The sequence below is a fragment of the Chiloscyllium plagiosum genome, unplaced genomic scaffold, assembly GCF_037043375.1.
Source record: "Chiloscyllium plagiosum isolate Xiang-an unplaced genomic scaffold, Cpla_swu_hap1 HiC_scaffold_31, whole genome shotgun sequence".
In the NCBI taxonomy this organism is placed as follows: Eukaryota; Metazoa; Chordata; class Chondrichthyes; order Orectolobiformes; family Hemiscylliidae; genus Chiloscyllium; species Chiloscyllium plagiosum.
In genome coordinates this window covers 62,826,004-62,851,025 of record NW_028270169.1, presented here as the reverse complement: position 1 = coordinate 62,851,025, position 25,022 = coordinate 62,826,004, and the positions used below count along the sequence as shown (strand labels likewise).

Below are 25,022 nucleotides of genomic sequence, written 5' to 3'. Positions count from 1 at the left end.
GTTGGGCCATGGATGTCCATTGGATTTGTTCATGCTTACGTGCAAACTATCATTTGCCATTGTCGTCATAGGAATATTTGTAAATATTCAATAACATTATCTGATTTGAATGCACACAGTTTTTTTTCCTCTGAAACTTGGGAGTGCAAAGGTTTTGTACTACAACAACTTGTATAGTGCCTTTAATATAGTGAAATGTCCTACGGTGCTTCACTGAAGCGTTATAAAACATTGAGCAAAAGAGATATTGGATCAGATGCCCAAAATTCTAGTCAGGGGATATGTTTGAAGAAGCATCTTAAAGGAGGAAAGTGAGACGAAGAGGTACACAAAATGAATTCCAGAGTTTGGGACTGAGCAACTGAACGCACTACCACTGATGATGGTTATGCCTGGGAATTCATCAGAATTAGGGGAGTGCAAATAACTCAAAAGGTTGTAGATTTGGAGGAGATTACAAAGTTAAATTTACAAATAGTTAAAACATTAATTTAAAATTAAATTAAAATATAGTCAATGTCTGTGGTTTTAAGGAAAAAGTAATGGGTTTTTTTAATGAATATTTTTATTGTTTGTTTCAGATCGACGCCCTAAGTAAAAGAAGCAAAGAAGCAGAGGCAGCCTTTTTAAATGTTTACAAAAGATTAATTGATGTTCCAGGTATGTTTCCAGAATTTAGTTTCTGACATGGGCCAGCCTATTTCCTGTCACTTCTCTAGTTTTGGGAATGTTTTGTTTTTGTCTTTTGCTCTCCCTGGAATTTGATTTCTAAATTAGCTCAGGCATAAATCTTGTTGATCTGAAATCATTTACAATGGACAGCTGGTATAAATAAAAAAAAAGATTCACTATGACCAACTGCGGTTTAAAAAGACATGGCAGTTTGAGGCACATAATGTTGAAGCTGAGCTGATATTGTAAAGGGAAAGGCATCTGCTTGATTTTTATTGTGTCCATTAAGTTCCACTATCGTTCCAGAAATATCTAATGGCATGGTGAAAGAGATGTTCCTTTACCATGATTTCAGTTTAAATATTGATGTAAATTGTTTTCTGCAGTTTAGGTAAAGCGCTAGCAAGATTTTATAATTTTCAGAGCCCTTAAGAAAATTTGCAGATGGCATCTGTTAAACAACCATGTGAATTTCCCATACTATTCATGCAGAAACAGCAGGTTTTGATGTCTATGTATTTGTATGTGTTTTGTTTATTATTTTAGTTACAACATTGTCAGCACCATTTACACTCCACCTTATTCAAATTTTTTTTAAAGTTTCTGTATTGTATAATCTTCAATGTTTTTTTTCCCCTAACTGTATTGGCAAGAACATGGGGCTTAATGTCTGTGATGTTATATTATGCACTGTGTTTATATAGAGTTCTGATCCAAATTTCTCTGTTCCTTGTTTTCCTCTGTGCTCTTCCCAGCCAGTCTCAGTAGGTCAGCAGGCGAACCACTCAGTAAATCATAGCTGCTGTGGTTAGGAGTTCTCATCATGATAACTCACATTGCAAGCTTGTAATATGTTTGAAATACGAGCACAACCGTATTAGTTCTAAGGTTTTTAGAGTAAAATATTGTTTTAAGCAGCCTGTATTGACTGTGACTGACCTAGAGTGCAGCTGTGTGTGACTCCATAAAAGCTTATTTCTCATTTTAAAGTTTAAAAGAAATGCAGAATAAAGAATATATTTCTCATGGTTCTGATCAGCTACTTATTTTAGAAAACACAGCCATGTTGGCTGGGTAATAGACTCCCTTATTGCGATATTAATTGCTGTATGAATAAATTCCAGCTGATTCCTCTTAATGCAGCAGCTGAGTTAATTTAGTGATTGTCTAATTACATTAGCTCTTAAGATCCCAACTCTCCAAGTCAGGAACACATCTGAAGCTGTGACATCATTGGATAAGCTGTGTACGGATGTACACGACAAGGATCTATTCGTCATCTTTGGGAGCTAGTGATGCAGTTATCCATATTACCGTTTCTTCAGATAGCAGTAGAGATCTTCCAGATGTTTATGTGCAATCTGCAACTGTATTGGCTTTTGAGAATACAATCTGCTGGCAATTTCAACACCAAATATTATTGGTTATTCGTCTCACTTAATTTTTACCAATGTAAACTATTTTTAGAGAACAAAAAGTAATGCTACAGACAAATTGTATAATGCCTGTAAATTTATAACAATATAGAATATGATATTGTAACTTTGCTTTATTGGATAACTTGCCTTTATTCAAATGTGTCTGGGAAGTAGACATTATGCAGATTAAGAATCAAATGTATATTCCATTCCAAATGGTCGATGCTCAGCGAACAATAGGCTCCAAGAAACATGTAAGATGTTTGCCTTTTTAAGGATGGTAAATTTTGTTATCTTAATGCGACTTTCTCCATGCTGTTGGTACCATTTCTCTTCCTTTCCCTTTGTTTGCTCATATTCTCATTTTTTTCCCTTTACAATGTTCAATACGTCACCATTTCTGTTCACCTCTCTCTCTTTGTAGTTTCTTTATTTCTCAGAACTTGTTTGGCGTGCTTACCTTCAATGCTCAGACCTTTTGAGTATCAGAGTTGGGCCGACATGTTGAGGTTCTGCAAGATATCGTGAGGCCTCTTGTGGTGTACTGTGTTCAGTTCTGATCGCCCTGATAAAGAAAGGATATTGTTGAACTGGAGAAAGTTCAACGAAGATTTTCCAGGACGTTGGCAGGAATGGAGGGTTTGAGTTATAAGGAGAGGCTGGGACTTGTTTTCATTGGAGTGTAGGAGGTTGAGGCGTGACCTTATAGAGGTTTATAAAATCATGAGGGGCATAGATTAGGTGAATAACAAAGGTCTTTTCCCTCAGGTGGGGGAGTTCAAAGCTAAGGGACATATTTGTAAGATGGGAGGAGAAAGATTCAAAAAGGACATGAGCAACATTTTTTTTACACACAGTGGTTAGTGAATGGAATGAACTGACAGAGGAAGTGATGGATGCAGGTACAAGTTACAATGTTTAAAAGACATTTTGATAAGTACATGAATAGGAAAGATTTGGAGAGATATGGGCCAAATACAGGTAGGTGGAAATAGTTTAGTTTTGGAACACAGAGTGAACTAGTTGGACGGAAGGATCTGTTTAGATGCTGAATGACTCTGGGACTCTTTCAGTTCGATTAGATTAGATTCCTTCAGCGTGGAAACAGACCCTTTGGCCCATCCAGTCCACACTGACCCTCCGAAGAATTTTCCCTCTGACTAATGCACCTAACACTACAGGCAATTTTGCATGGTCAATTCACCTGACCTGCGCATCTTTGAATTGTGGGAGGAAACCGGAGCACCCGAAGGAAACCCACGCAGACACGGGGAGAATGTGCAAATCCACACAGACAGTTGCCCGAAGCTGGAATTGAACCTAGTTTTGCTGCCGATTCCTTTAGATTGCACCACCTTTGCCTTCTACCTTTGTCCACTGCAAAAGAAAAGAGAACCAATGTTCTACTTTTGTATTTTTTATTCATTATGCTCTTACTTTTCTATTTCTTTCCTCTTTCTGACTTTTTGTTTTGTGTCCCCCATTTCCTCTCTTGGTTTCTCTTCAGTATATTTCCACATGTTCCCATTTTTCCCACTTTTCCTCATTCTCTTATAAATTTTCCTCTGTTTATTTAGTTACATTTCACTTTATTTGCTTTCCTTTAGACTTTCTTATCAGTGTGCCAATAGTTGCAAAGCAGTGAAAGTAGTAATCAGATATTTTCAGTAGTTAGTGTTTAGATTTACTTGTAGCTGGCACATGTGATTTGACAATCACTTTAGTTCCGCTCTTTCAACGTATTACATAAAATATTTGCTCTTGCTGTATTTTATATAGATCAGGTAAAGAAAAAGTCCTGAAGAACAGTGTGTAATTCAGACACTGTTAACATCACCCAACATTCCACCCAAGTGCTTCATCAAGATTGAAAGAGCTTCAATACTTCTATTCTCAGATTTGGCACTTAGATTGGTGCATCAAGTCTCACTCAATCCATCCTGAATGTGCCAGAGCATGCTGGAACATTGTCCCCTTCTCTCAGGATCACTGCAGCCTGCACTGTGCTCTCTGGTGCTCTGCACCATGCTAATACTCTGTGGTTCTCTGCAACCTTCAGCATGCCCAACGTGGTCTGGGTTTTTGCACCCTGCACCATGCCCAAAGCTCTGTGGTATTCTGCAGTCTGCACCATGCCTCATGGTGTTTGGTTCACTGCACCATGCCCAGTGCTCTCTTGATTCTTGCAGCCTGCACCATGTCAGATATGATCTGCACCCTGTGCCATGTCTGCTTTTCTGCAACTTGTACAATGCCCAGTGTTCTCTGGTTCACTGCATTATGCCCAGTGTTAGAAACATAGAACAGTATTGCACAGTATAGGTCCTTCAGACCTCAATGTTGTGCCGATCTGTTATCTGAAGATCAATCTAACTACGTATCCTTCATTGTACTATCATCCATGGCCTATCCAAGAGCCGCTTAGATGTCCCTAATGTATCTGATTCTACTACCACCACTGACAGTGTATTTCATGAATGCACTACCCTCTGTGTAAAGAACCTCCCTCTGACATCTCCCCTAAACTTTCCTCCAGTCGCCTTAAGATTATGCCCCCTCGTGATAGCCATTTCTGCCCTCTGAAAAAAGTCTCTGGCTCTCCACTCTATCTATGCCTCTCATCATCTTGTACACCTCTATCGAGTCATCTCTCATCCTTCTTCATTCCAAAGAGAAAAACCCTAGCTCACTCAACCTTTCTTCATAATTCCTGCCCTCCAGTCTAGGCAGCATCCTGATAAATCACCTCTGCACCCTCTCTTCCATATCCTTCCTTTAATGAGGCAACCAGAACTGAACACAATATTCCAAGTGTGGTTGAGCCAAGGCTTTACAGAGCTGCAGGACAACCTTGCGGCTTTTGAACTCATTCCCCTGCTAATGAAAGCCAACACACTTTCTTAACAACCCCTTATCAAATTGGGTGGCAACTTTGAGGTATCAATGGATGTCGACTCCACGATGCATCTTTTCCTCCACATTGCCAAGAATCCTGCCTTTAACCCTGTAAACTGCATTCAAATTTGACCTTCCATAATGAATCACTTCACACTTTTCCAGGTTGAACTCCAGCTGCCACTTCTCAGCCCAGCTCTGCATCCTGTCAATGTCCCGTTGCAACCTACAACAGCCCTCCATATTATCCACAACTCCACCAACCTTTTGAGCTCGGCCAACTTACCAACCCACCTTTTCTCATCTAAGTCATTTATGAAAATCACAAAGAGCAGAGGTCCCAGAACCAATCCCTGCAGAACACCACTGGTCACCGAGATCCTGACTGAATACTTTCCACCTACTGCCATCCTCTGTCTTCTATGGGCCAGCCAATTCTGTATCCAGTCAGCCAGGTTTCCCTGTATCCCATGCCTCCTTACTTTCTCAATGAGCCTATCATGGGGAACCTTCTCAAACATCTTGCTAAAATTCATATGCACCACATTCACTGCTCTACCTTAATCAATGTGTTTTGTCACATCCTCAAAGAATTCAATGAGGTTTGTGAAGCATGACCTGCCCCCCTGAAAGTCATGCTGACTATCTCTAATCAAGCTATGGTTTTCCAAGTAATCATAAATCCTGTCTCTCAGAATCCTCTCCAATAATTTTCCCACCACCGATGTAAGACCGACTGGTCAGTAATTCCCAGAGTTATCCATACTCCCTTTCTTAAACAAGGGAATAACATTTGCCACCCTCCCATCATCTACAGTGGACAATGGGGACACAAAGATCATCGCCATTTTCCCCTCGCTTCCTACCGTAACTATGGGTATATCCTGTCTGCCTGCAAGAGACTTACCTATCCTCATGTTTTTCAAAATTTCCAGCACATCCTCCTCCTCAACATCAACATGTTTGAGCATATCAGCCTATTTCACACTGACCTCACAAAGGACAATGTCCCAGTAGAGTCCTGCTCACTATTTAATTTATGAAGCAACGTATTTATTAAGGACCTCTCCTACCTCCTCTGACTCTAGGCACAAGTTCTGTCCGCTATCCCTTATCAGCCCAACCCTCACTCTGAGCATCCTTTTGTTCTTCACATAACTGTAGAACGCCTTGGGGTTTTCCTTAATCCTACCCACCAAGGTTTTTTCATGCTTCTTTTAGCTCTCCTTAAGTCCATTCTTCAGTTCCTTCCTGGCTACCTTGTAACCTTCTAGGGCCTTGTCTGATCCTTGGTTCTTGAACCTTAAGTATGCTTCCTTCTTTCTGTTAACTAGACATCCAAGGTTCCTTCACCCTACCATCCCTACCTTGCCGCAGCACTCGCAAGTGCTTGCTAAGCAACCTCCATATTTTGTTTGTGCATTTCTCTGAGAATATTTGTTCAATTTGCTCCACAGTTCCTCCCTAATAACATTGCAATTCCCTCTCCCCTAATTAAATAGTTTCCGATACAGTGTGCTCCTATCCCTCTCCATGAGATCGCATTCTCTGGTTCATTGCTCCATACCCAATACTTTCTTGTTTTCTGCAGCTTGCACCATGCTGAATAGTCTCTGGCTCTGTGCAGCCTGAACCATGCCCAATGATCTTTATGCCCCGCACCCTGCCCAGGTCTCTCTGGTTCTCATGTCCACCATGCCCAATGCAATCTGCACCCTGTACCATGTCCAGTGCTCTCTGCTTCATTGTACCCTGCCCAGCACGCCCTCTGCCTCACTATATCCTACCCAGGGCGCTCTCTGCTTCACTGTACCCTGCCTAGCACGTTCTCGGCTTCACTGTACCCTGCCCAACAGGCTCTCTGCTTCACTGTACCCTGCCCAGCAGGCTCTCTGCTTCACTGTACCCTGCCCAGCAGGCTCTCTGCTTCACTGTACCCTGCCCAGCATGCTCTCTGCTTCACTGTACCCTGCCCAGGGCACTCTCTGGTTCACTTTACCCTGCCCAGGGCACTCTCTGGTTCACTGTACCCTGCCAAGTACGCTCTCTGCTTCACTGTACCCTGCCCAGCAGGCTCTCTGCTTCACTTCACCCTGCTCGGCGTGCTATCTGATTCAGCGCACCCTGTCCGGCGTGCTGTCTGATTCAGCGCACCCTGTCCGGCGTGCTGTCTGATTCAGCGCACCCTGTCCGGCGTGCTGTCTGATTCAGCACACCCTGTCCGGCGTGCTGTCTGATTCAGCACACCCTGTCCGGCGTGCTGTCTGATTCAGCACACCCTGTCCGGCGTGCTGTCTGATTCAGCACACCCTGCCCAGCACGCTCTGTGGTTCACCGCACCCTGCCCAGCGCGCTGTCTTGTTCACCGCACTCTGCCCAGCCGCGCTGTCTTGTTCACCGCACCCTGCCCAGCTCGCTGTCTGGTTCACCGCACCCTGCCCAGCGCGCTGTCTGGTTCACCGCACCCTGCCCAGCGCGCTGTCTGGTTCACCGCACCCTGCCCAGCGCGCTGTCTGGTTCACCGCACCCTGCCCAGCACACTGTACATCATCCTCATTGTTTTTTTGGTTCACTGCACTTTTCACCATACCCCATGTTCTCTGTTTAACTGCTCATGGCACCAAGCCTAATACTTACTCGTTCACTGCACTCTACGCCATGTCCAGTGCTGTCTGATTGCCTGCACCATGCACAGTGCTATCTGGTTCTCTGTATCCTGTACCATGCCCAGTGTTGTCTATTCCCCTCTCATTCTTATCTCTTTTACTGCCTGGTGCCTGTCTCCTTCATCCCCAGAGGCCTGGTCTTTTGAGGCCATTATTGATTTTAAAGGAGGTTAGGCAAATAGGACCTGAATTCTGCTTTGCCTTCTTGCTTCCTTCTGTGTATTTCTTTTAATTCATCTGGTCCTGGTGGTTTATTAACCTTTAGTACAGACTGCCTATCGAATATTTCCTCCTTATCAAAATTTAAACCCTTCCAGTGTGAGCCGTCACCTCTTCTACTTTTTCATCTGGTCTAAGGTCAGCATCTTATTTAGTAAATTCAGGTGTGGCATGTCTCTATGCATAAATCCACCTTTTGATCCTTAATCTGCTGCACTTCTCTTTTTGATATCCTTTAACTATTTATGGGTCAATAGAAAATTTTTGGATTCCCTTTTTTGTTGGCTGACACTCACTCTTTGCTTCTGTAATTTATCATAAGTGTACTTTTTAATACTTCATTTTTATCTCTTTCATTCTTCTAGAGAGATCTGAATTGTATTTCCTCCCTTTCTCCTTCATGCTATTGTGCTTTGGCCATAGCCACATTATTTTTTGTTCAAAGGCACCTAATTTTTCAGTTGCCGTTTTCTCTGCCAGTCTTTGACTTTGGTTTATTTGGGCTTGGTCCACTCTCACCCCTTTGAGTTTGGTTTCCCGTCCGTTAATTGCTCTTATTTTGGGGTATTCCTTCTCCTTTTACATAGCCAACTTAAACATTGGGATACAATTATCATTGTCCTCTAACTATTCCCCTACTAACATTTGATCAACTTGGCGCATCTCAGAATGAAGTTGTGTTATATCTTCTGTCTCAAATGCCTATTATTCTGTAAATAAAATTCCCTTGTACACACACTTAGATCCCTTGCTTGTCTCTTTCTTTTATATGGGAGAAAGTGAGGACTGGAGATGCTGGAGATTCCTGATGAAGGGCTTAAGCCTGAAACATCGATTCTCTTGCTCCTTGGATGCTGCCTGACCGGCTGTGCTTTTCTAGCACCACACTCTTGACTCATTCCTTTATATGACTACTATCCCAGTCTATATGATTAATATACTCCATTAGAGTTATGATATAATTCTGTAATTTGCTGTAAATTCCGAATAAATCTGTTTCTCAATATGTTGATGGCCTGTATACTGCATCATTTTAGTTCCAACTAGACTCTGTCCTCCTCTGGGACATCCTGTCTTCTGCATTCTAATATTTTCCTAAAGGACTCCCGATGGACTGCAGTGGTTTAAGAAAGCATTCACCACTTCTTAAAAGCAATTAAGGGTGGGCACCAAATGCTGGTCTTAGCAGTGACGCTCATCTTTGTGAGAATTAAGAAGAAATAAATTGCTTTCCTTTCTTCTGTTTTTCTGCAGAACACCTAGTATCTAGGAACATTCAATATACTTTGAGACAGGCCTCCATTGTTAGTGCAGCATCATTTTTCCGTGCGGCTATTTGCATTATGACTTAGCAGTGTTAATCACTGCACACTTCCATAAATGCATAGTAATCCCAACTTAGACTCTTTCCCTCCTATGTTGAATCAATCTAAAACCTTATAAAGCCTACAATTCATGCTTTCTGCCCCTACCAATATTATGTGTACTTTGATATGACTATATAGTATTGACTCCTGGTTTCCATAGCCCTACCAAGTCAGTTGAATCTTCTCAATAGCACTGACAAACCGCTCCAAGAAAGCTGATCTGGGCTTCATTTAGGTGCAACCCTTCCCGCCTGTGCAGACAGCTGCATTGTGATATGATATTTTCCCTGCACCTAGGGGACGCCAAATATATTGACAAAGCCTACTGCCCAGGCTGTAGCACTGACCTCTTTATGGGGAAATGTTATGAAACTGAGAGATCTGGCACAAATTGCATTGCTAACAGCATTGATGCATTTGTTGGTTGAAGTTTGACTGATCCCATATAAGCCCCTAATGGATCCTTGGAAGCAGCCAATTACATTAACATATAGCCCTCTTGTCACTTTATTGACCAAGGGTTAGAATGGCTGCCATCCCTATAGGTCTGGCGCTAGCAGCTAGCAAAGTTCTTTGATGGTGCCCAAGGCATTCTTGGTCTGTGATGGCAACACACTTGGCTTACCTAAAGGAACTTGCAAGTAGGACAATGGTCTTGGTGCCTCCCATATCTTCTGTGCGTCCTGAAGGGACCTTTAGCTACAACTTCATTCCTTCTCAATTTCTCTTTGCCTTCGTCACATTGTGGCTACAGTACAGATTCCTGCTGTGGCTGGATCCATTGGTCATAGTTCCAGTAACCTGTGTGTGAATTCTGACTGCTCAGTTACCGTCACATCCAAGTGACAGTTTAGCATAGTCCTCCATACAGGGACATGAAGGACTTTGAAAAGGACAGCTATGGAATTCCTCTCCATGGACCTTTGACATAGTGGACCTTATTCTGATGTGTACAGCACAAGCCATGCAGTATAAACAAAGTATGAGATTGTAAGTGTGGCAAGACTACTGAACCCCATTACCCAGAAAGGCAAAATGCATATAAGCACATGTTGACAAATGCTTACAGCTCATTGTGAAAGGAAATCAGCTCTAATCCCTTGTATAACCTGTGAGACCTTGGATGATCTTTGTGAATTATGTCCTGCAGGTGAAACTTTTAATATGGTTTCACAAAGATTACCGTGGTCAATTTGAAATTACCAAAGATGTGGTAAAGATTACTTATGGCCAGGGCATTGTTGAACACTGTAAGCATTACTCGTGCAGTGTACTGTGATTACTTCAACTTGTGTAAATAAAACAAGGAATTGCAGATGCTGGAAATCTGAAACAAACAAAAACAGAAATTGTTGGCGAAACTCAGATGTCTGGCAGCATCTGTAGAGAGAAAATGGAGTTAGTATTTTGAGTTCATGACATTTCTCAGAAAATGGGCCACTGGACTTGAAAACAGTGACACTGCTTTCTCTCCACAGATGCTGCCAGATCATCTAAGTTTCTCCAGCAATTTCTGCTTTTGTTTATCTTCAACTTGTATCAACTTGTATCATTTAAGTAGCTGGTTAATGAAATTGCTCTTTGAAGAGCGTCACATTGCTCATGAATAGAGCCTGCATATTCAGGCAGAAAGAAAACACTTACTCCAAAAACTCAGGCTGAGATTCCAGCTATTTTCCATTTCCATCACACGTTTGTGATTCGCACAAGGATAGAAAGGTACACAGATCACTCTTTGCTGAGTAAGTCGCAGGCTCAACCTAGGGCACCTCTGAACATTCATATTCCTTTCTTCTTTGCATTCACTGTTGACCTCATCAGATCTGAGCTTTCACATGTTCCCATTTGCTTTAATTTATGACCATCTCGTACTGCATTGTCTCCCTGTCAAAGCCAGCATAATGGTAACTGTCAATGATTCTCTCTTTCCCATAGTAATTTATGTTCTTCCAGTGCACTAACACCTCCCACTTTATATGTTGAGTTGTCTCTGTTCACGATTATTATCCAGTTTGCATTCCAGCACATTGCGTCCAATCCCTGCAATTGACTGAAGGGTGACTGGACTATCGATTGATGACTGCTAATCTTTGTGCTGGTTGCAGTGGATCTACGGGACTGATAATAGTTCAATCCCAGTACTGCAGTGAAACAGATCTCATCCTGACCACCCCACCCAGGTGATTGACCTTATCCAAGCACCCGGAGTGCGATGAGATGCCGCCCTTGACTGACTGTGGTGACACTCCCTTCTTGACTTGCCCAAGGACTTTGAGACATGGGCATTTGCTTGAAGCATGTAAAGTGTGTTTGCTGCATAAGCTGCTGTTAACATACTGTAGGCATGACATTAATACAGCACACTGCAACATCTCCACCTCCTCAACTGATCACTGCTGATAAGCATGAAGGCTGCCTGGCTTTGTGTCAATGCCAAAAATAAGTACTGAGTGTGTAAGTTCTGAACGAGATGGCAAAGCACAAAAAGGCAAGGCAAAGATGTTGTGAGCATCTGAGTAGGTGCTATCCATGGAGCATGCCCTGAGATGCTAGGGACTACTGTCCAAGATAGAGGACTAGAGGAGCATGTAGTGACCTGCTCTGACTTCCATCCCAGGAATGGCTGCTATCTAGTTTCTCTGTGCCCCATGAAAGAATAGGTGATTGCTTGTCAGTGCACTGAGAAGAGGTAGCAATGAGATGTAAATACATGGAAACAAGCTTCTCGCCACTCACTAGTGAGATTGTTGTCTCATCATTCAAATCTAGAGTGGAAAATCAACCTTTTGGTTTCAACATGAGAATCTCACTTTTACAATCTAGCATTGCCCATGTTGTTTAGAGGTGGGGAAAATTCAGTCCATTGACATCAAGGACTGATATCAGCATAAACTATGGATTAAACTTGGAATGCAACTCTGAATGCAAGCAGCATCATAGAAATGTTATAATTGAAAAATTGAGCCTTTATATTTAAAAATAATAATAATTGTTCTTGGGAAATACTAAAATTTGTTCATTTTGAAAAATGTTTAGAATTCACGTGTTTCATTGCTGATGAGAAAATGTAGTTAACTTGCATTTCCATGAAAATAATTCTGTTTCTTCTGTTAAATTATCCCCAGATACTGTAACAATAAAGATGAGATGGGTAATAGGCACTTTTAGTAAAATTTAGTTTCATGAATTACTGAAAATGTGTCAACTATAAAGAATACAATGTTTGTAAAATTATATTCAGCTGAAATTCAGCTGAAATAGCATGCAACCCTGCTGTATGCAAATATCAACTGTCTTCATGTTTTCCCCAGGTTCTACTTTCCTAATATTCACCAAAGTTTAAATCTGACAGTTTGAGTGCAACTGTGATGCATCCAAATGTCGTTTGTATGCAAACACTTCTCCTGAACACGTTAGTGAGGCATATCTGCAGAATTGCTTACACATTGTGATTTTTTTTAGTATCATGTATTTCATAGAATCATAGAACCCCTACAGGATGGTAACAATGTGGAAACAAGTCCACATTGACCTTCCGAAGAGTAACTCACGCAGACCCGTTCCCCTACATTTAATCCCTGACTAATGTAGCCAATCTATGTATCGCTGAACACTGTGGACAATTTAGTGTGGTTAATTCACCTAACCTGCCCATCTTTGGATCGTGGGAGAAAACCGAGCACCCGGAAGAAACCCATGCAGACATGGGGAGAATGTGCAAACTCCATACAGACTGTCGGCAAAGCCTGGGTCCCTGGCGCTGTGAGGCAGCAGTGCTAACCACTGAGTCACCCGTATAAAAATAAAGAACCCTTTCGGCATAAATGACAGCGGTGGGTATTTGTCTGCAACAGTAGTCAGGAAAGTTATGCCTCTTGATTTATACTTGCCTTTTATCTAACATGCAGCCACATGTAAATAGTAACTGCACGATTATCATTAAAATTATAACATAGATTGAAACATGAGAATTACACAACTCTTTAATTCCAAGCTTGCTCAGCCTTTGTTTCTGAATCAGAAATAATCTTTTAGTATTCATTGCAATTTCTGTAATTGCAACACAATTAATGTGGCCTTCCGTTCTGAAGAAATCAGACAAGACTCCAGTCATTTACTCTGTTTCTCTTCATAGATGATGACATAACTGCTGAATTTCTGTTTTTTTATAAAAATGGCAAAATGGTTTTTTGATAGTTTCCCAATGGTGCAGGTAGCTCAAAAGGAACCAACCTGATTTATTAGCCTTTACGCTTTGGGTGGGGATCTTTCAATAGTATAGGCCACTGCATTCATTGCCTTGGATGACAAATGCTGATGTTCCTTTACTCAAGTTTATATGTCAGCTTTGTCTCAGTTGGTGGCACTGTTTCCTCTGAGTCACAGAGTTCATCCCACATCAGGAGCTGAGCACCAAATTCAAAGCTGACATTCCAGTGTCATTCTGAGGGAATACCACACTATTAGAATTGCTGTCCTTTGGGTGTTGGGTTATGACGAGGTACCTCTGCCTTCCCAAGTGGCTATAAAAGATCCCGTGGTACTATTTTGAAGAAGAGTGAGAAATTATCCCAGGTGTTTTGATCAACATGTTTTCCTCAAAATCATTACAAAAGAAGATGATCTGATTATTATCATATTCCTGTTTGTGAGAGCTTACTGTTGCATGGATTCCTCCATCATAACAGTGACTGCACTTAAAAAGCCAAACAATGGCTGTAATGTGGTTTGAGAAGACTGGTAGTCATGAAAGGCACTGTAAAATGGATGTCTTTCCTTTCTGGGCTGTACGTAACAAAGTAAATACATTCCCTTCAAAAACGAATGCTTATAATGCAGGGACTGATTGTTGTATAATTGTTGATCTGAAAATAAACTAACGTGCATTATTTTAACCTCATTTGTCTTCCATTTAGTATCTTAAAAAAAGCATCAATCCTCATCTGTCACATTTACAGATCATTATCAATTCCCAATTTTACTCCTTAAAACAATAATCTCAATTTTTTTACACATACCTCTTATTAAAAGTGACAGCCTAATTAGCCTGTCTGTTATACACAAAAAGTTATCTTGTACAGTAATTCTCCTCTGTAAAAATAGCTTCTGGATTTTCACAAGTAATTTCAAAGGCATCTTGACCCCTAGTTCCCATACTGTCTTCCTCTCAGATTGAATACAGATTGTCGTGACTTTTGGGTTCAGATACTGTGGCAAGTTTGCAGATGATTTTCTCACTGGTCATTCCTCTCCCATTGGATCAGCTCACGGAATCCCTGCAGACGGAAACAGGCCATGTGGCATTTTGAGTCCACACCGACCTTCTGAAGAGCACCCCACCCAGACCCATCCCACTACCCTATCCCTGTAATGCTGCTTTTCCCATGCGTAATTCACCGAGCCTGCATATCCCTGGACACAATGGGCAAAGTGACACAACCACCCACCTGACTGTCGGAGGAAACCAGAGCACCTGGAGGAAACCCATGCAGACATGGTAGGGTTAGGGGGTGGAGGGGGAGGTGAACATGCAAACTACACCCAGTCGCCCGAGGCTGGAATTGAACTCTGGTTCCTGGTGTTGTGAGGCATCAGTGCTAACCACTGAGCTACTGGAACGCTGTTGTAGTGCCAACACATGTGCCTCAATCAGGATCAAGCTTGATCCACTTGGACACTGTCAATCTGTTAGAAAATATTTGGGGAAAGATATTTTTAAATTTGCATTTGTTATTTAAAAAAAGGCAAGGCAATAGGCTGCATGAATTTGTAGAATGTGTAGTACAATTAATTGTTGTCATTAATGCCTTTTTTTAAAAAGAAGGAAAGTTTGCATTTATTTAGAAAAGCAAAATATTGCAGTTGCTGGAAATCTGAAATAAAACAGAAAATTCATGAAATACTCAACAAATCAGGTTAGATCTTTGAAGAGAAACAGACTGAATGTTTTAGGTGGATGATGACCCATCATCATCATACCCACTGAGCATTTCAAGTACTTTCTGATTTTGTTGTATTTATGTTGGGCTTTTCTTCTGAACACTTTTAGCCAATGAAGTACTTTTGAGTTGTCATTGTTGTCATGATAGCCAAATCAGGATATTTGGGAACAATCACAGGATCGTTATTTTTCTCACATGTCAGATTAGTTTTTATATTGTATAGATGTACTTTTGTGTCAGGCATGTCCTCAGCAAGTGTTTGCTCATTCCTCCTTTACAACAAGTAAACAAGCATACAATGTCAGTACCAGGTTAAGGTTGTAGGCTCATGGCCACTATTCTGCAAGTGAACCAACTGATTTAGAAAATAAAGTTTCCAGGCCGCTTGCAGGAGAGTCTGGCAGAGGACTAGCAGGGCTAATTAAAAATCAATAATGAAAAAAAGAGCAAAAGTAACTTAGAAGTTGAGATTTTGATTTTGTACCACATCCAGAAGTATTTGATGCAGGATATTGTCCTTTAAGCTGCTTCTGATCCATGATTCAACTGTGAAAGGACGACTGAAATAAGAGAGTAAATATATGACGATGGAACATCTGGGACAGATACAGTTCTCTGCAGCCATGAGCTTTGTTCTTCCAATTCCTTACTTTTCTGTGCAGACTGCAGAAGTCTTTGTGTGTCAGTGACTTCTAAAATCAGAAGTCAGTGCTGGAACTGGCTTTGGCACACTGATTGGAGTATGCGAACTCTCAGAGCATGACACTCAGCCTTGAGGGAAAATTACTCATGAGTCCCGAATGCTGTGTTGCCTGCTCGGTGCCAGACTTAAGAACATCTCAAGACTGGAGAAGAGGTGGGAAAAGAAGGATCCGGTTATCATCCATCCTAGTACTAATGACATTGATAGGTCAAGGGAGGAGGTTCTCATAGAGTCAGGGAGACAGGGCCTTTGGCCCAAACTGGTCCATGCTGACCAAAATGTCCGTCACTGCTAACCTTATTTCCCTACATATGGCCCAGATCCTTCTAAACCTTTTCTATCCATGTATTTGTCCAAATGCCTTTTAGATGTTGTTAATGTACCTGTCTCAACCACTTCCACTGGCAGCTCATTCCATATGTTACCTCCCATCTGTGTAAAAGATTTTGCCCCTCAGCTTCCCTTTTATTCTTTCCCCTCTAACTTGAAACTGATACCCTTTAGTCCTGGGAAAAAGACTGAGTGCATTCACCCTATCATTGCCTCTCATGATCTTATGTGCTTCTGTAGGATCCCTCCTCATTCTCCTCCACTCTAAAAAAAAGTCCTAACTTGCCCAACCTTTCCCTACAATTCAGACCATTGACAACATGCTTGAAAATTTCTTCTGCACTCTTTAATAATATCCTTCCTACAGCAAGGTGACAAAAACTGAAGAAAATAATCCAAGTACAACCTCACCAACATCCTGTACGACAGCAACATAACTTCCCAACTTCTATACTCAATGCCCTGACTGATAAAGCCCAGTGAGCCAAAAGCCGCCTTTATTTCCCAGTCTGAAATCTTCATTTCCCATTCTTGGTTTCATGCACCTGAACTCCACAGTCCCTGTGTTCCACTACACTCTGTAAGGCCCTACCATTCACCATGAAACTCCTACTTTGATTAGACTTTCCAAAATGCAAGACCTCATGCTTATCCAAATTAAACTCCATTTGCCATTCTCAGTACACTTCCCCAGCTTCTCAATGTCCTGCTGCAATTTCTGATAACCTTCCTCACTTTCCACAGTACCGCCTATTTTCGGGTCATTTGCAGACATACAAATCATGCTTTGTGCATCCTTGTCCAAATCATTGATATAAATAACAAACAGCAATGGGCCCAGTGCCAACTCCTGAGACACTCCACTCGTCACAGGGCAAAAAGGGGACATGAGATAGCGTTGGCAAATAGAATTAAGGAGAATCCAAAGTGTTTTTACCAATATATTAAGGACAAAAGGGTTACTAGGGAGAGAATAGGGCCTCTCAAAGATCAGCAAGGCGGCCTTTGTGTGGAGCCACAGAAATGGGGGAGATACTAAATGAATATTTTGCATCAGTATTTACTGTGGAAAAGATATGGAAGATATAGACTGTAAGGAAATAGATGGTGACATCTTGCAAAATGTCCATATTACAGAGGAGGAAGTGCTGGATGTCTTGAAATGGGTAAAGGTGGATAAATCCCCAGGACCTGATCAGGTGTACCCGAGAACTCTGTAGGAAGCTAAAGAAGCGATTGCTGGGCCTCTTGCAGAGATATTTGTATCATCGATAGTCACAGGTGAGGTGCCAGAAGACTGGAGGTTGGCAAACATGGTGCCACTGTTTAAGAAGGGCAGTAAGGACAAGGAACTATAGACCGGTGAGCCTGACCTCGGTGGTGGGAATCCTGAGGGACAGGATGTACATGTATTTAGAAAGGCAAGGACTGATTAGGGATAGTCAACATGGCTTTGTGTGTGGGAAATCATGTCTCACAAACTTGACTGAGTTTTTTGAAGAAGTAACAAAGAGGATTGATGAGGGCAGAGCAGTCGATGTGATCTATATAGACTTCAGTAAGGCATTCGACAAGGTTCCCCATGGGAGACTGATTAGCAAGGTTAGATCTTATGGAATAAAGGGCGGCACCGCGGCACAGTGGTTAGCACTGCTGCCTCACAGCGCCAGAGACCCGGGTTCAATTCCCACCTCAGGCGACTGACTGTGTGGAGTTTGCACGTTCTCCCCGTGTCTGCGTGGGTTTCCTCCGGGTGCTCCGGTTTCCTCCCACAGTCAAAAGATGTGCAGGTCAGGTGAATTGGCCATGCTAAATTGCCCGTAGTGTTAGGTAAGGGGTATGGGTGGGTTGCGCTTTGGCGGGTCGGTGTGGACTTGTTGGGCCGAAGGGCCTGTTTCCACACTGTAATGTAATCTAATCTAAAAGGGAGAACTAGCCATTTGGATACAGAACTGGCTCAAAGGTAGTGGAGGGCTGTTTTTCAGACTGGAGGCCTGTGACCAGTGGAGTGCCACAAGGATTGGTGCTGGGTCCTCCACTTTTTGTCATTTACATAAATGATTTGGATCCGAGCATAAGAGGTACAGTTAGTAAGTTTGCAGATGACACCAAAATTGGAGGTGTAGTGAACAGCAAAGAGGGTTACCTCACATTACAACAGGATCTGGACCAGATGGGCCAATGGGCTGAGAAGTGGCAGATGGAGTTTAATTCAGATAAATGCGATGTGCTGCATTTTGGGAAAGCACATCTTAGCAGGACTTATAAACTTAATAGTGAGGTCCAAAGGAGTGTTGCTGAATGAAGAGACCTTGGAGTGTAGATTCATAGCTCCTTGAAAGTGGAGTCGCAGGTAGGTAGGATAGTGAAGGCGGCGTTTGGTATGCTTTCCTTTATTGGTCAGAGTATTGAGTACAGGAGTTGGGAGGTCATGTTGTGGCTGTACAGGACATTGGTTAGGCCACTGTTGGAATATTGCGTGCAGTTCTGGTCTCCTTCCTATCGGAGAGATGTTGTGAAACTTGAAAAGGTTCAGAAAAGATTTACAAGGATGTTACCAGGGTTGGAGGATTTGAACTATAAGGAGAGGCTGAACAGGCTGGGGCTGTTTTCCCAGGAGTGTCCGAGGCTGAGGGGTGACCTTATAGAGGTTTACAAAATGATGAGGAGCATGGATAGGATTAATAGACAAAGTCTTTTTCCTGGTGTTGGGGAGTCCAGAACTAGAGGGATAGTTTAGGGTGAGAGGGGAAAGAGACCCAAGGGGCAACTTTTTCATGCCGAGGGTGGTACGTGTATGGAATGAGCTGCCAGAGGAAGTGGTGGAGGCTGGTACAATTGCAACATTTAAGAGGCATTTGGATGGATATATGAATAGGAAGGGTTTGGAGGCATATGGGCTGGGTGCTGGCAGGTGGAACTAGATTGGGTTGGGATATCTGGTCAGCATGGACAGGTTGGACCGAAGGGTCTGTTTCCATGCTGTACATCTCTATGACTCTATGACTCCAGTCCGACAAGCATCCTTCCACTATTACCCTCTGCTTCCTGCCTTGCAGTAAATGGTAGAAAGTGTTAAATGGGGAAGGGTTTGCGAGAGGGAAAATATAGGCTACAGAGCAAAACAATATGGTTGCTTTGTAGGGTATCCATATATGAATGACAATACTCAGAGTGGGACAAGAAGGGGGCATAGTGTACGACCATAGAAGAACAGCAACAAATCAGGTCAAGGGGGATAAATAAAAAAAAAAGGCAAAATATTGGCCCTTTACTTGAATGCACATGGTGTGCAGAACAAGGTCAATAAGTTGATTGCTCAAATAGAGATTAGTAAGTATGCGACTTTTCAAAAGGACGGGCAGGAAGGAAACAGTGGTGCATAACTTTGTTATTGAGGGATAGAATAAATACAATAGCAAGAAATGACCTTGAGTTTACAGATATAGAATCAATGTGAATGGAGGTGAGAAATAATACAGGAGAAGACACTGGTAATAGTAGTTTATAGACACCCTAATAGTAGCTATATGGTAGGACAGAGAATAAATCAGGAGATAATCAGGGCACTTACAGAAGGCGAAATGTTAATCTTGCGAAACTTTAATCTTCGTGTAGATTTTGAAAGTCACATTCACAGAGGGTAGCCACAAATAAGGATCCATAAAGTATATTTGGGATAATTTCCGAGAAACTATATTATGGCTTTAACTAGGGATCAGCCTATTTTGGATCTGATGGTGTATATTGAGGCAATTTCAATAAACAATCACAAAGTTGTACAAGATATCCTAAAAAAAAACAGTTGCAATAACATGACAGAATTTAGCATTAAATTTGAGAGCTGAAAACATGGGTCAGAAACAGCAGTAACTTAAATAACGGTAATCACAAAGGAATGAGGGTAGAGCTCGCTGAGGTTGATTTGCGAGGGTTTAGCAGCAAAGATAGTTGAATTATAATGATGGACATTTAAGAAAATAGTTTATTGCTCACAACAAGGAAAATCCCATTGAGAAAGAAAGTTTCTAGGAAGAGCATAAACCAACCATGGTTGACCAGGGAAGTTGAGGATAGCATCAAATGGAAAGAAAAGATATACAAAGTGGCAAAGCTTGGTGGTAAGCCAGAGGATTGGAAAAGTTTTAAAGGCAAATGAAAAGATGACTGAAAAAAGTAAAGAGGGAGAAAATAAACTTTGAGTATTATCTGTAAGTAATTTCAGACATCTGGCAAGAGTTTATTTAAATATATAAAGAAGCCAAAATGAAGATATGCTCCTGAGGAAATAAGGCCGGGGAGGAAGTAATGGGAAGCAAGGAAATGAAAGAAGAGTTGAATAAATAATTTCCATCAGAGTACAAACACAAGTAGCATTCCAAAATAATTAAGGGGCAAAAGACATAAAGAAAATAAATATACTACTTTTTCTCTCATAATATTTGTTAGGGAACTAAATGGTGCTAAACATCGATGAGTCTCTTGGACCTGAAATGATACATCCAAGGATACTAAAGGAAGTAGCCACTTAGATAATGGCTACCTTGGTAGTAATCTTCTAAAAATCCTTACATGCTGGAAAGGTCCTGGAGGATTGGAAAACTGCTAATGTAGCACCTTTTTTCAAACAATGAAGGAGACAAAGTGCAGGTGACTATTGACCAATCAGCTTAACATCTGTTATTGGGAAAATGTTAGTATTGTGTAATAGCAGAGCATTTAGAAATATGTCATATAATCAGGCTGTGTCAGCATGGCTGCTTGAAGGGCAAATCATACCTGACCAAATGATTGGAATTCTTAAGAAGTCATGATTTGGAGATGGAGTGTATGAAGTTAAAAATCACACAACACCAGATTATAGTCCCACAGGTTTATTTGGAAGCAGTAGCTTTTGGAGCGCTGCTCCTTCATAAGGTGGTTGTGGAGTATAAGATCGTAAGACACAGAATTTATAGCAAAAGTTTACAGTGTGATATAACAGAAATTATATATTGAAAAAGACCTGGATTGTTTGTTAAGTCACTCATCTTTTAGAATGAACATGTTGATTTCAGTTCTTTCAATTGTAAATCACAGAATTTTTATAAAGTTACATTCTCAAGTGAACTTTAACAATTGGTGTCACGTATGTTTTTCCTTTTGTTGGTTTCCTCACCCCTTGCCGTAGACCATTCTAGTAAATATGTCCTTTAGGACCTGACTGGAACTCGAGGGCATAGAATGAGAGGGGGAAAATTTAAAAGGGACCTACATGGCAGTTTTTTCACACAGAGAGTGGAGCATGTACGGAATGATTTCTTCAGTTCTAGTATGTCTGATTATCTGTGATGATTTTCCCTTCTGTTGTTGCTTTGTAGATCCTGTTCAAGCGTTAGATCTAGGACAACAACTCCAGCTCAAAGTCCAACGTATGCATGATATTGAAACAGAGAATCAAAAGCTGCGGGAAACGCTTGAGGAGTACAACAAAGAGTTTGCGGAAGTCAAGAATCAGGGTAAGGATTAGAAACTTCCACTTCATATTACATCTGTAAATGCTGGTTGTTTCTTTCATGGTTGTATGATATCATTGCCTATATGACCTATGATATTAATAGTTTCTGTTTGAGGAGCCTGGTTAGAATCTAAGAGACACAGAGTCTGTGCAGTGAGTTTATTGTCCGTACCAGGGTAACTCCCCAACTTCCATTTGTTACCCCATATAGATATTTTCTGATCAACCTGTTCAGAGATGTTATTTTGGAGCAAGTGGGAATTGAACCCAGGCCTCCTGGCTTAGATGCACAGACACTACTGCTGCACTACAAAAGCCCTACACTCTATCTTGTATATCTAGACACCAATTAGTAGACATCACTTGTAATGTTGACTAAATATTCTGTTTGGGACAGTGGTTATCATTCAACATTCTATGGACAATTTTTTCTCAGGTTGTCCTTCATAATATTGGACAAGTATACCTTCATATCCGTCATTTCTAATTTCAACAGCTAAGGTACTTCTAACTACTGTTTTTATTTTCTTACCTTATAGCTCAGTGAACATCACTTTGTAATTCTTTCCCATCAAGAACAGAATAAACTTTGCCCTAGTTGACTACCTTTGAACAGTAAAAACTTGCAGCATGCTGCTGTGTAGAGGGACCCTGGGTGTTCTTGTTTACGAATCTCAAAAGGTTGGTTCACAGGTGCAAAGGTAATTAGAAGACAAATGGAATTTTGTCCTTCGTTGCTCAAGGGATTGAGTTTAAAAGCAGAGAAGTGTGTTACAGGTGTGAAGAGAGTGCTGGTGAGGCCATACCTGGAGTACTGCATGCAGTTTTGGTCTCCTTACTTGAGAAAGGATGTACTGGCACTGGAGGGGGGGGGCAGAGGAGATTCACTAGGTTGATTCAGGAGTTGAGAGGGTTTGTTTATGAGGAGAGAATGAGTAGACTGGGATTATATTCATTGGAATTTAGAAGAATGAGGTGGGATCTTTTAGAAACATATAAAATTATGAAGAGAATAGATAAGATAGAAGCAGGGAGGTTGTTTCCACTGGCAGGTGAGCCGAGAACAAGAGGGAAAAGCTTCAAAATTAGGGATTTAGGAGAAAGTGAGGACTGCAGGTGCTGGAGATCAGATTAAAAACGTGTGGCACTGAAAAAGCACAGCAGGTCAGGCAGCATCGAGGAGGAGGAGAGTTGACACTTCGGGCATAAGTCCTTCATCAGGAATACAGATTAAGGACTGAGTTGGAGAGGAACTTCTTCACCCAAAGGGTTGTGAATCTGTGAAATTCCCTGCCCAGTGAAGTAGTTGAGGCCTTCTCATTGAATGTTTTTAAAGCTAAGTAGGTCGGTAACAGTTTCATTATCTTTGTGTCAAGCAAAAACTAAGGAACACATTTTTGTGCATCCTTTAGCTGCTACTTTATGGATTATAGATTATTAAAGTGGACAAATGGATCACAACATGCATTGAAAACCAAAGTTTGCCTCTGCCTGGAGCACAAAGTATTTCAAAAATATCAACATTAATTGCAGTGCCCTCAATATTAAAACTAACACTGGGAAATCAATTGTTGCATCTGTAGAGAAGGAAGCATGATTGGCAGTAAAAATAGAAATTTACATTGGTTCAGTGGTTAGCACTGCTCCCTCACAGCGCCAGAAACTCAGTTCAATTGCAGCTTTGGGAGTCTGTGTAGAGGTTGCATGTTCTCCCTTTGTTTGTGTGGGTTTCTGCCAGATGCTCTAGTTTCTTCCCAGAGATGTGCAGGTTAGGTGGATTGGCCATGCTAAATTGTTCAGTGATGTCCAGGGATGTGCAAATCAGGTGAATTAAATGTGAGTTATGGGAATAGAGTGAGGGTCTCAGTCTGGGTGGGATACTCTTTGGAGGATTGCTGTGGACTCAGTTTGCTGAATGGCCTCTTTTTGCACCATAGGGATTCTATGATCTGTGATTTTTCAGCAAACTTAAAATACATCAGTTTCTCTCTATAATTTTCCGCCATGATTGATCTCTGAAAACAATTAGTCATACTTAAAGGATTTTTGTCACTTACCACCAAATTATAGAGCACAATAACACATTTCCTACATGCACCGGCACATTGTTTGACCCAGATATATGCTTCAGAGCATGGCAAGCTGCTTTTTCAATCTATCCGGGGAAGTTTGCAGATGTTTCAACTGACTTCCTCAAGGAGCTATCAGTTCAGTTTCAAATTCAGCAATGAAAAGTTGAACTACTGTGGACACAGTCTTGATTTTGCCTACGTCACTCCTTGCTAAAATTGTACTGCAGTTTTTGCTGATGCTGAATGTAGACTATAATATAACCAGTTCATTGCATTAGAAACTGTGTAAGTCCTTTGATCATCAAAAATGATACAAAATCCCATTGATCTGTCTATCATGATATATCTGTTTGATATAAATTATTTTGTAAAAATGTCAGCTGATTGTGACAAGTTGGGTGCAACCTTTACAACTGTGGAAGGAGTAGGTGAAGCCTCCTGCCATTGTATGTGTGAATCCTGAATGTGGGGCTGGGGTGAGACCTGGGATGTCTGCAAATCCTTGAAGTTGTCAAATTCAAGGCTTGTTTGCAAAAGAAAAACTGAAGAAGGAAAAGGATTCATTTTCTGCAAAATTTCAAATTTATTGTTTAACAATAAATCTATCCGGGGAAGTTTGCAGATGTTTCAACTGACTTCCTCAAGGAGCTATCAGTTCAGTTTCAAATTCAGCAATGAAAAGTTGAACTACTGTGGACAGCAATGAAAAGTTGAACTACTGTGCCCCGTGTCGGGCGGAACGGTGGCACAGTGGTTAGCACTGCTGCCTCACAGCGCCAGAGACCCGGGTTCAATTCCCGACTCAGGCGACTGACTGTGTGGAGTTTGCACATTCTCCCCGTGTCTGCGTGGGTTTCCTCCGGGTGCTCCGGTTTCCTCCCACAGTCCAAAGATATGCGGGTCAGGTGAATTGGCCATGCTAAATTGCCCATAGTGTTTGGTTAAAGGGGTAAATGTAGGGGTATGGGTGGGTTGCGCTTCAGCGGGTCGGTGTGGACTTGTTGGGCCGAAGGGCCTGTTTCCACACTGTAAGTAATCTAATCTAATCTAATCAATAAACAAGACCTCACAATTAATAAGGCCATATGTTAACAATTAGAAGAATAACCGAATGAGGACAATTTTAACTGTCTAGTCCATTGCCTTTCATTCAGCATGACATATTTCTGCAGCTACCAATATGTGCAATTATATGATTTTCTCCCCAATAAATACACTTCTTGCTCCTCCTTGGTAGCTCC

At 41.5% G+C, this 25,022-nt stretch overlaps 1 protein-coding gene across 6 annotated transcripts in view; it reads left to right on the top strand.

Annotated features, from left to right (window-relative positions):
• Positions 1–25,022, top strand: part of LOC122564179 (protein CASP-like) — a 632,323-nt gene that overhangs the window by 293,359 nt on the left and 313,942 nt on the right. For all 6 annotated transcript variants that reach the window (XM_043718862.2, XM_087977575.1, XM_087977578.1 and 3 more), the window contains exons 4-5: positions 582–660; positions 21,573–21,710. In XM_043718862.2, the coding sequence (XP_043574797.1) occupies positions 582–660; positions 21,573–21,710 (217 nt within the window). The remainder of the gene's footprint in view (positions 1–581; positions 661–21,572; positions 21,711–25,022) is intronic.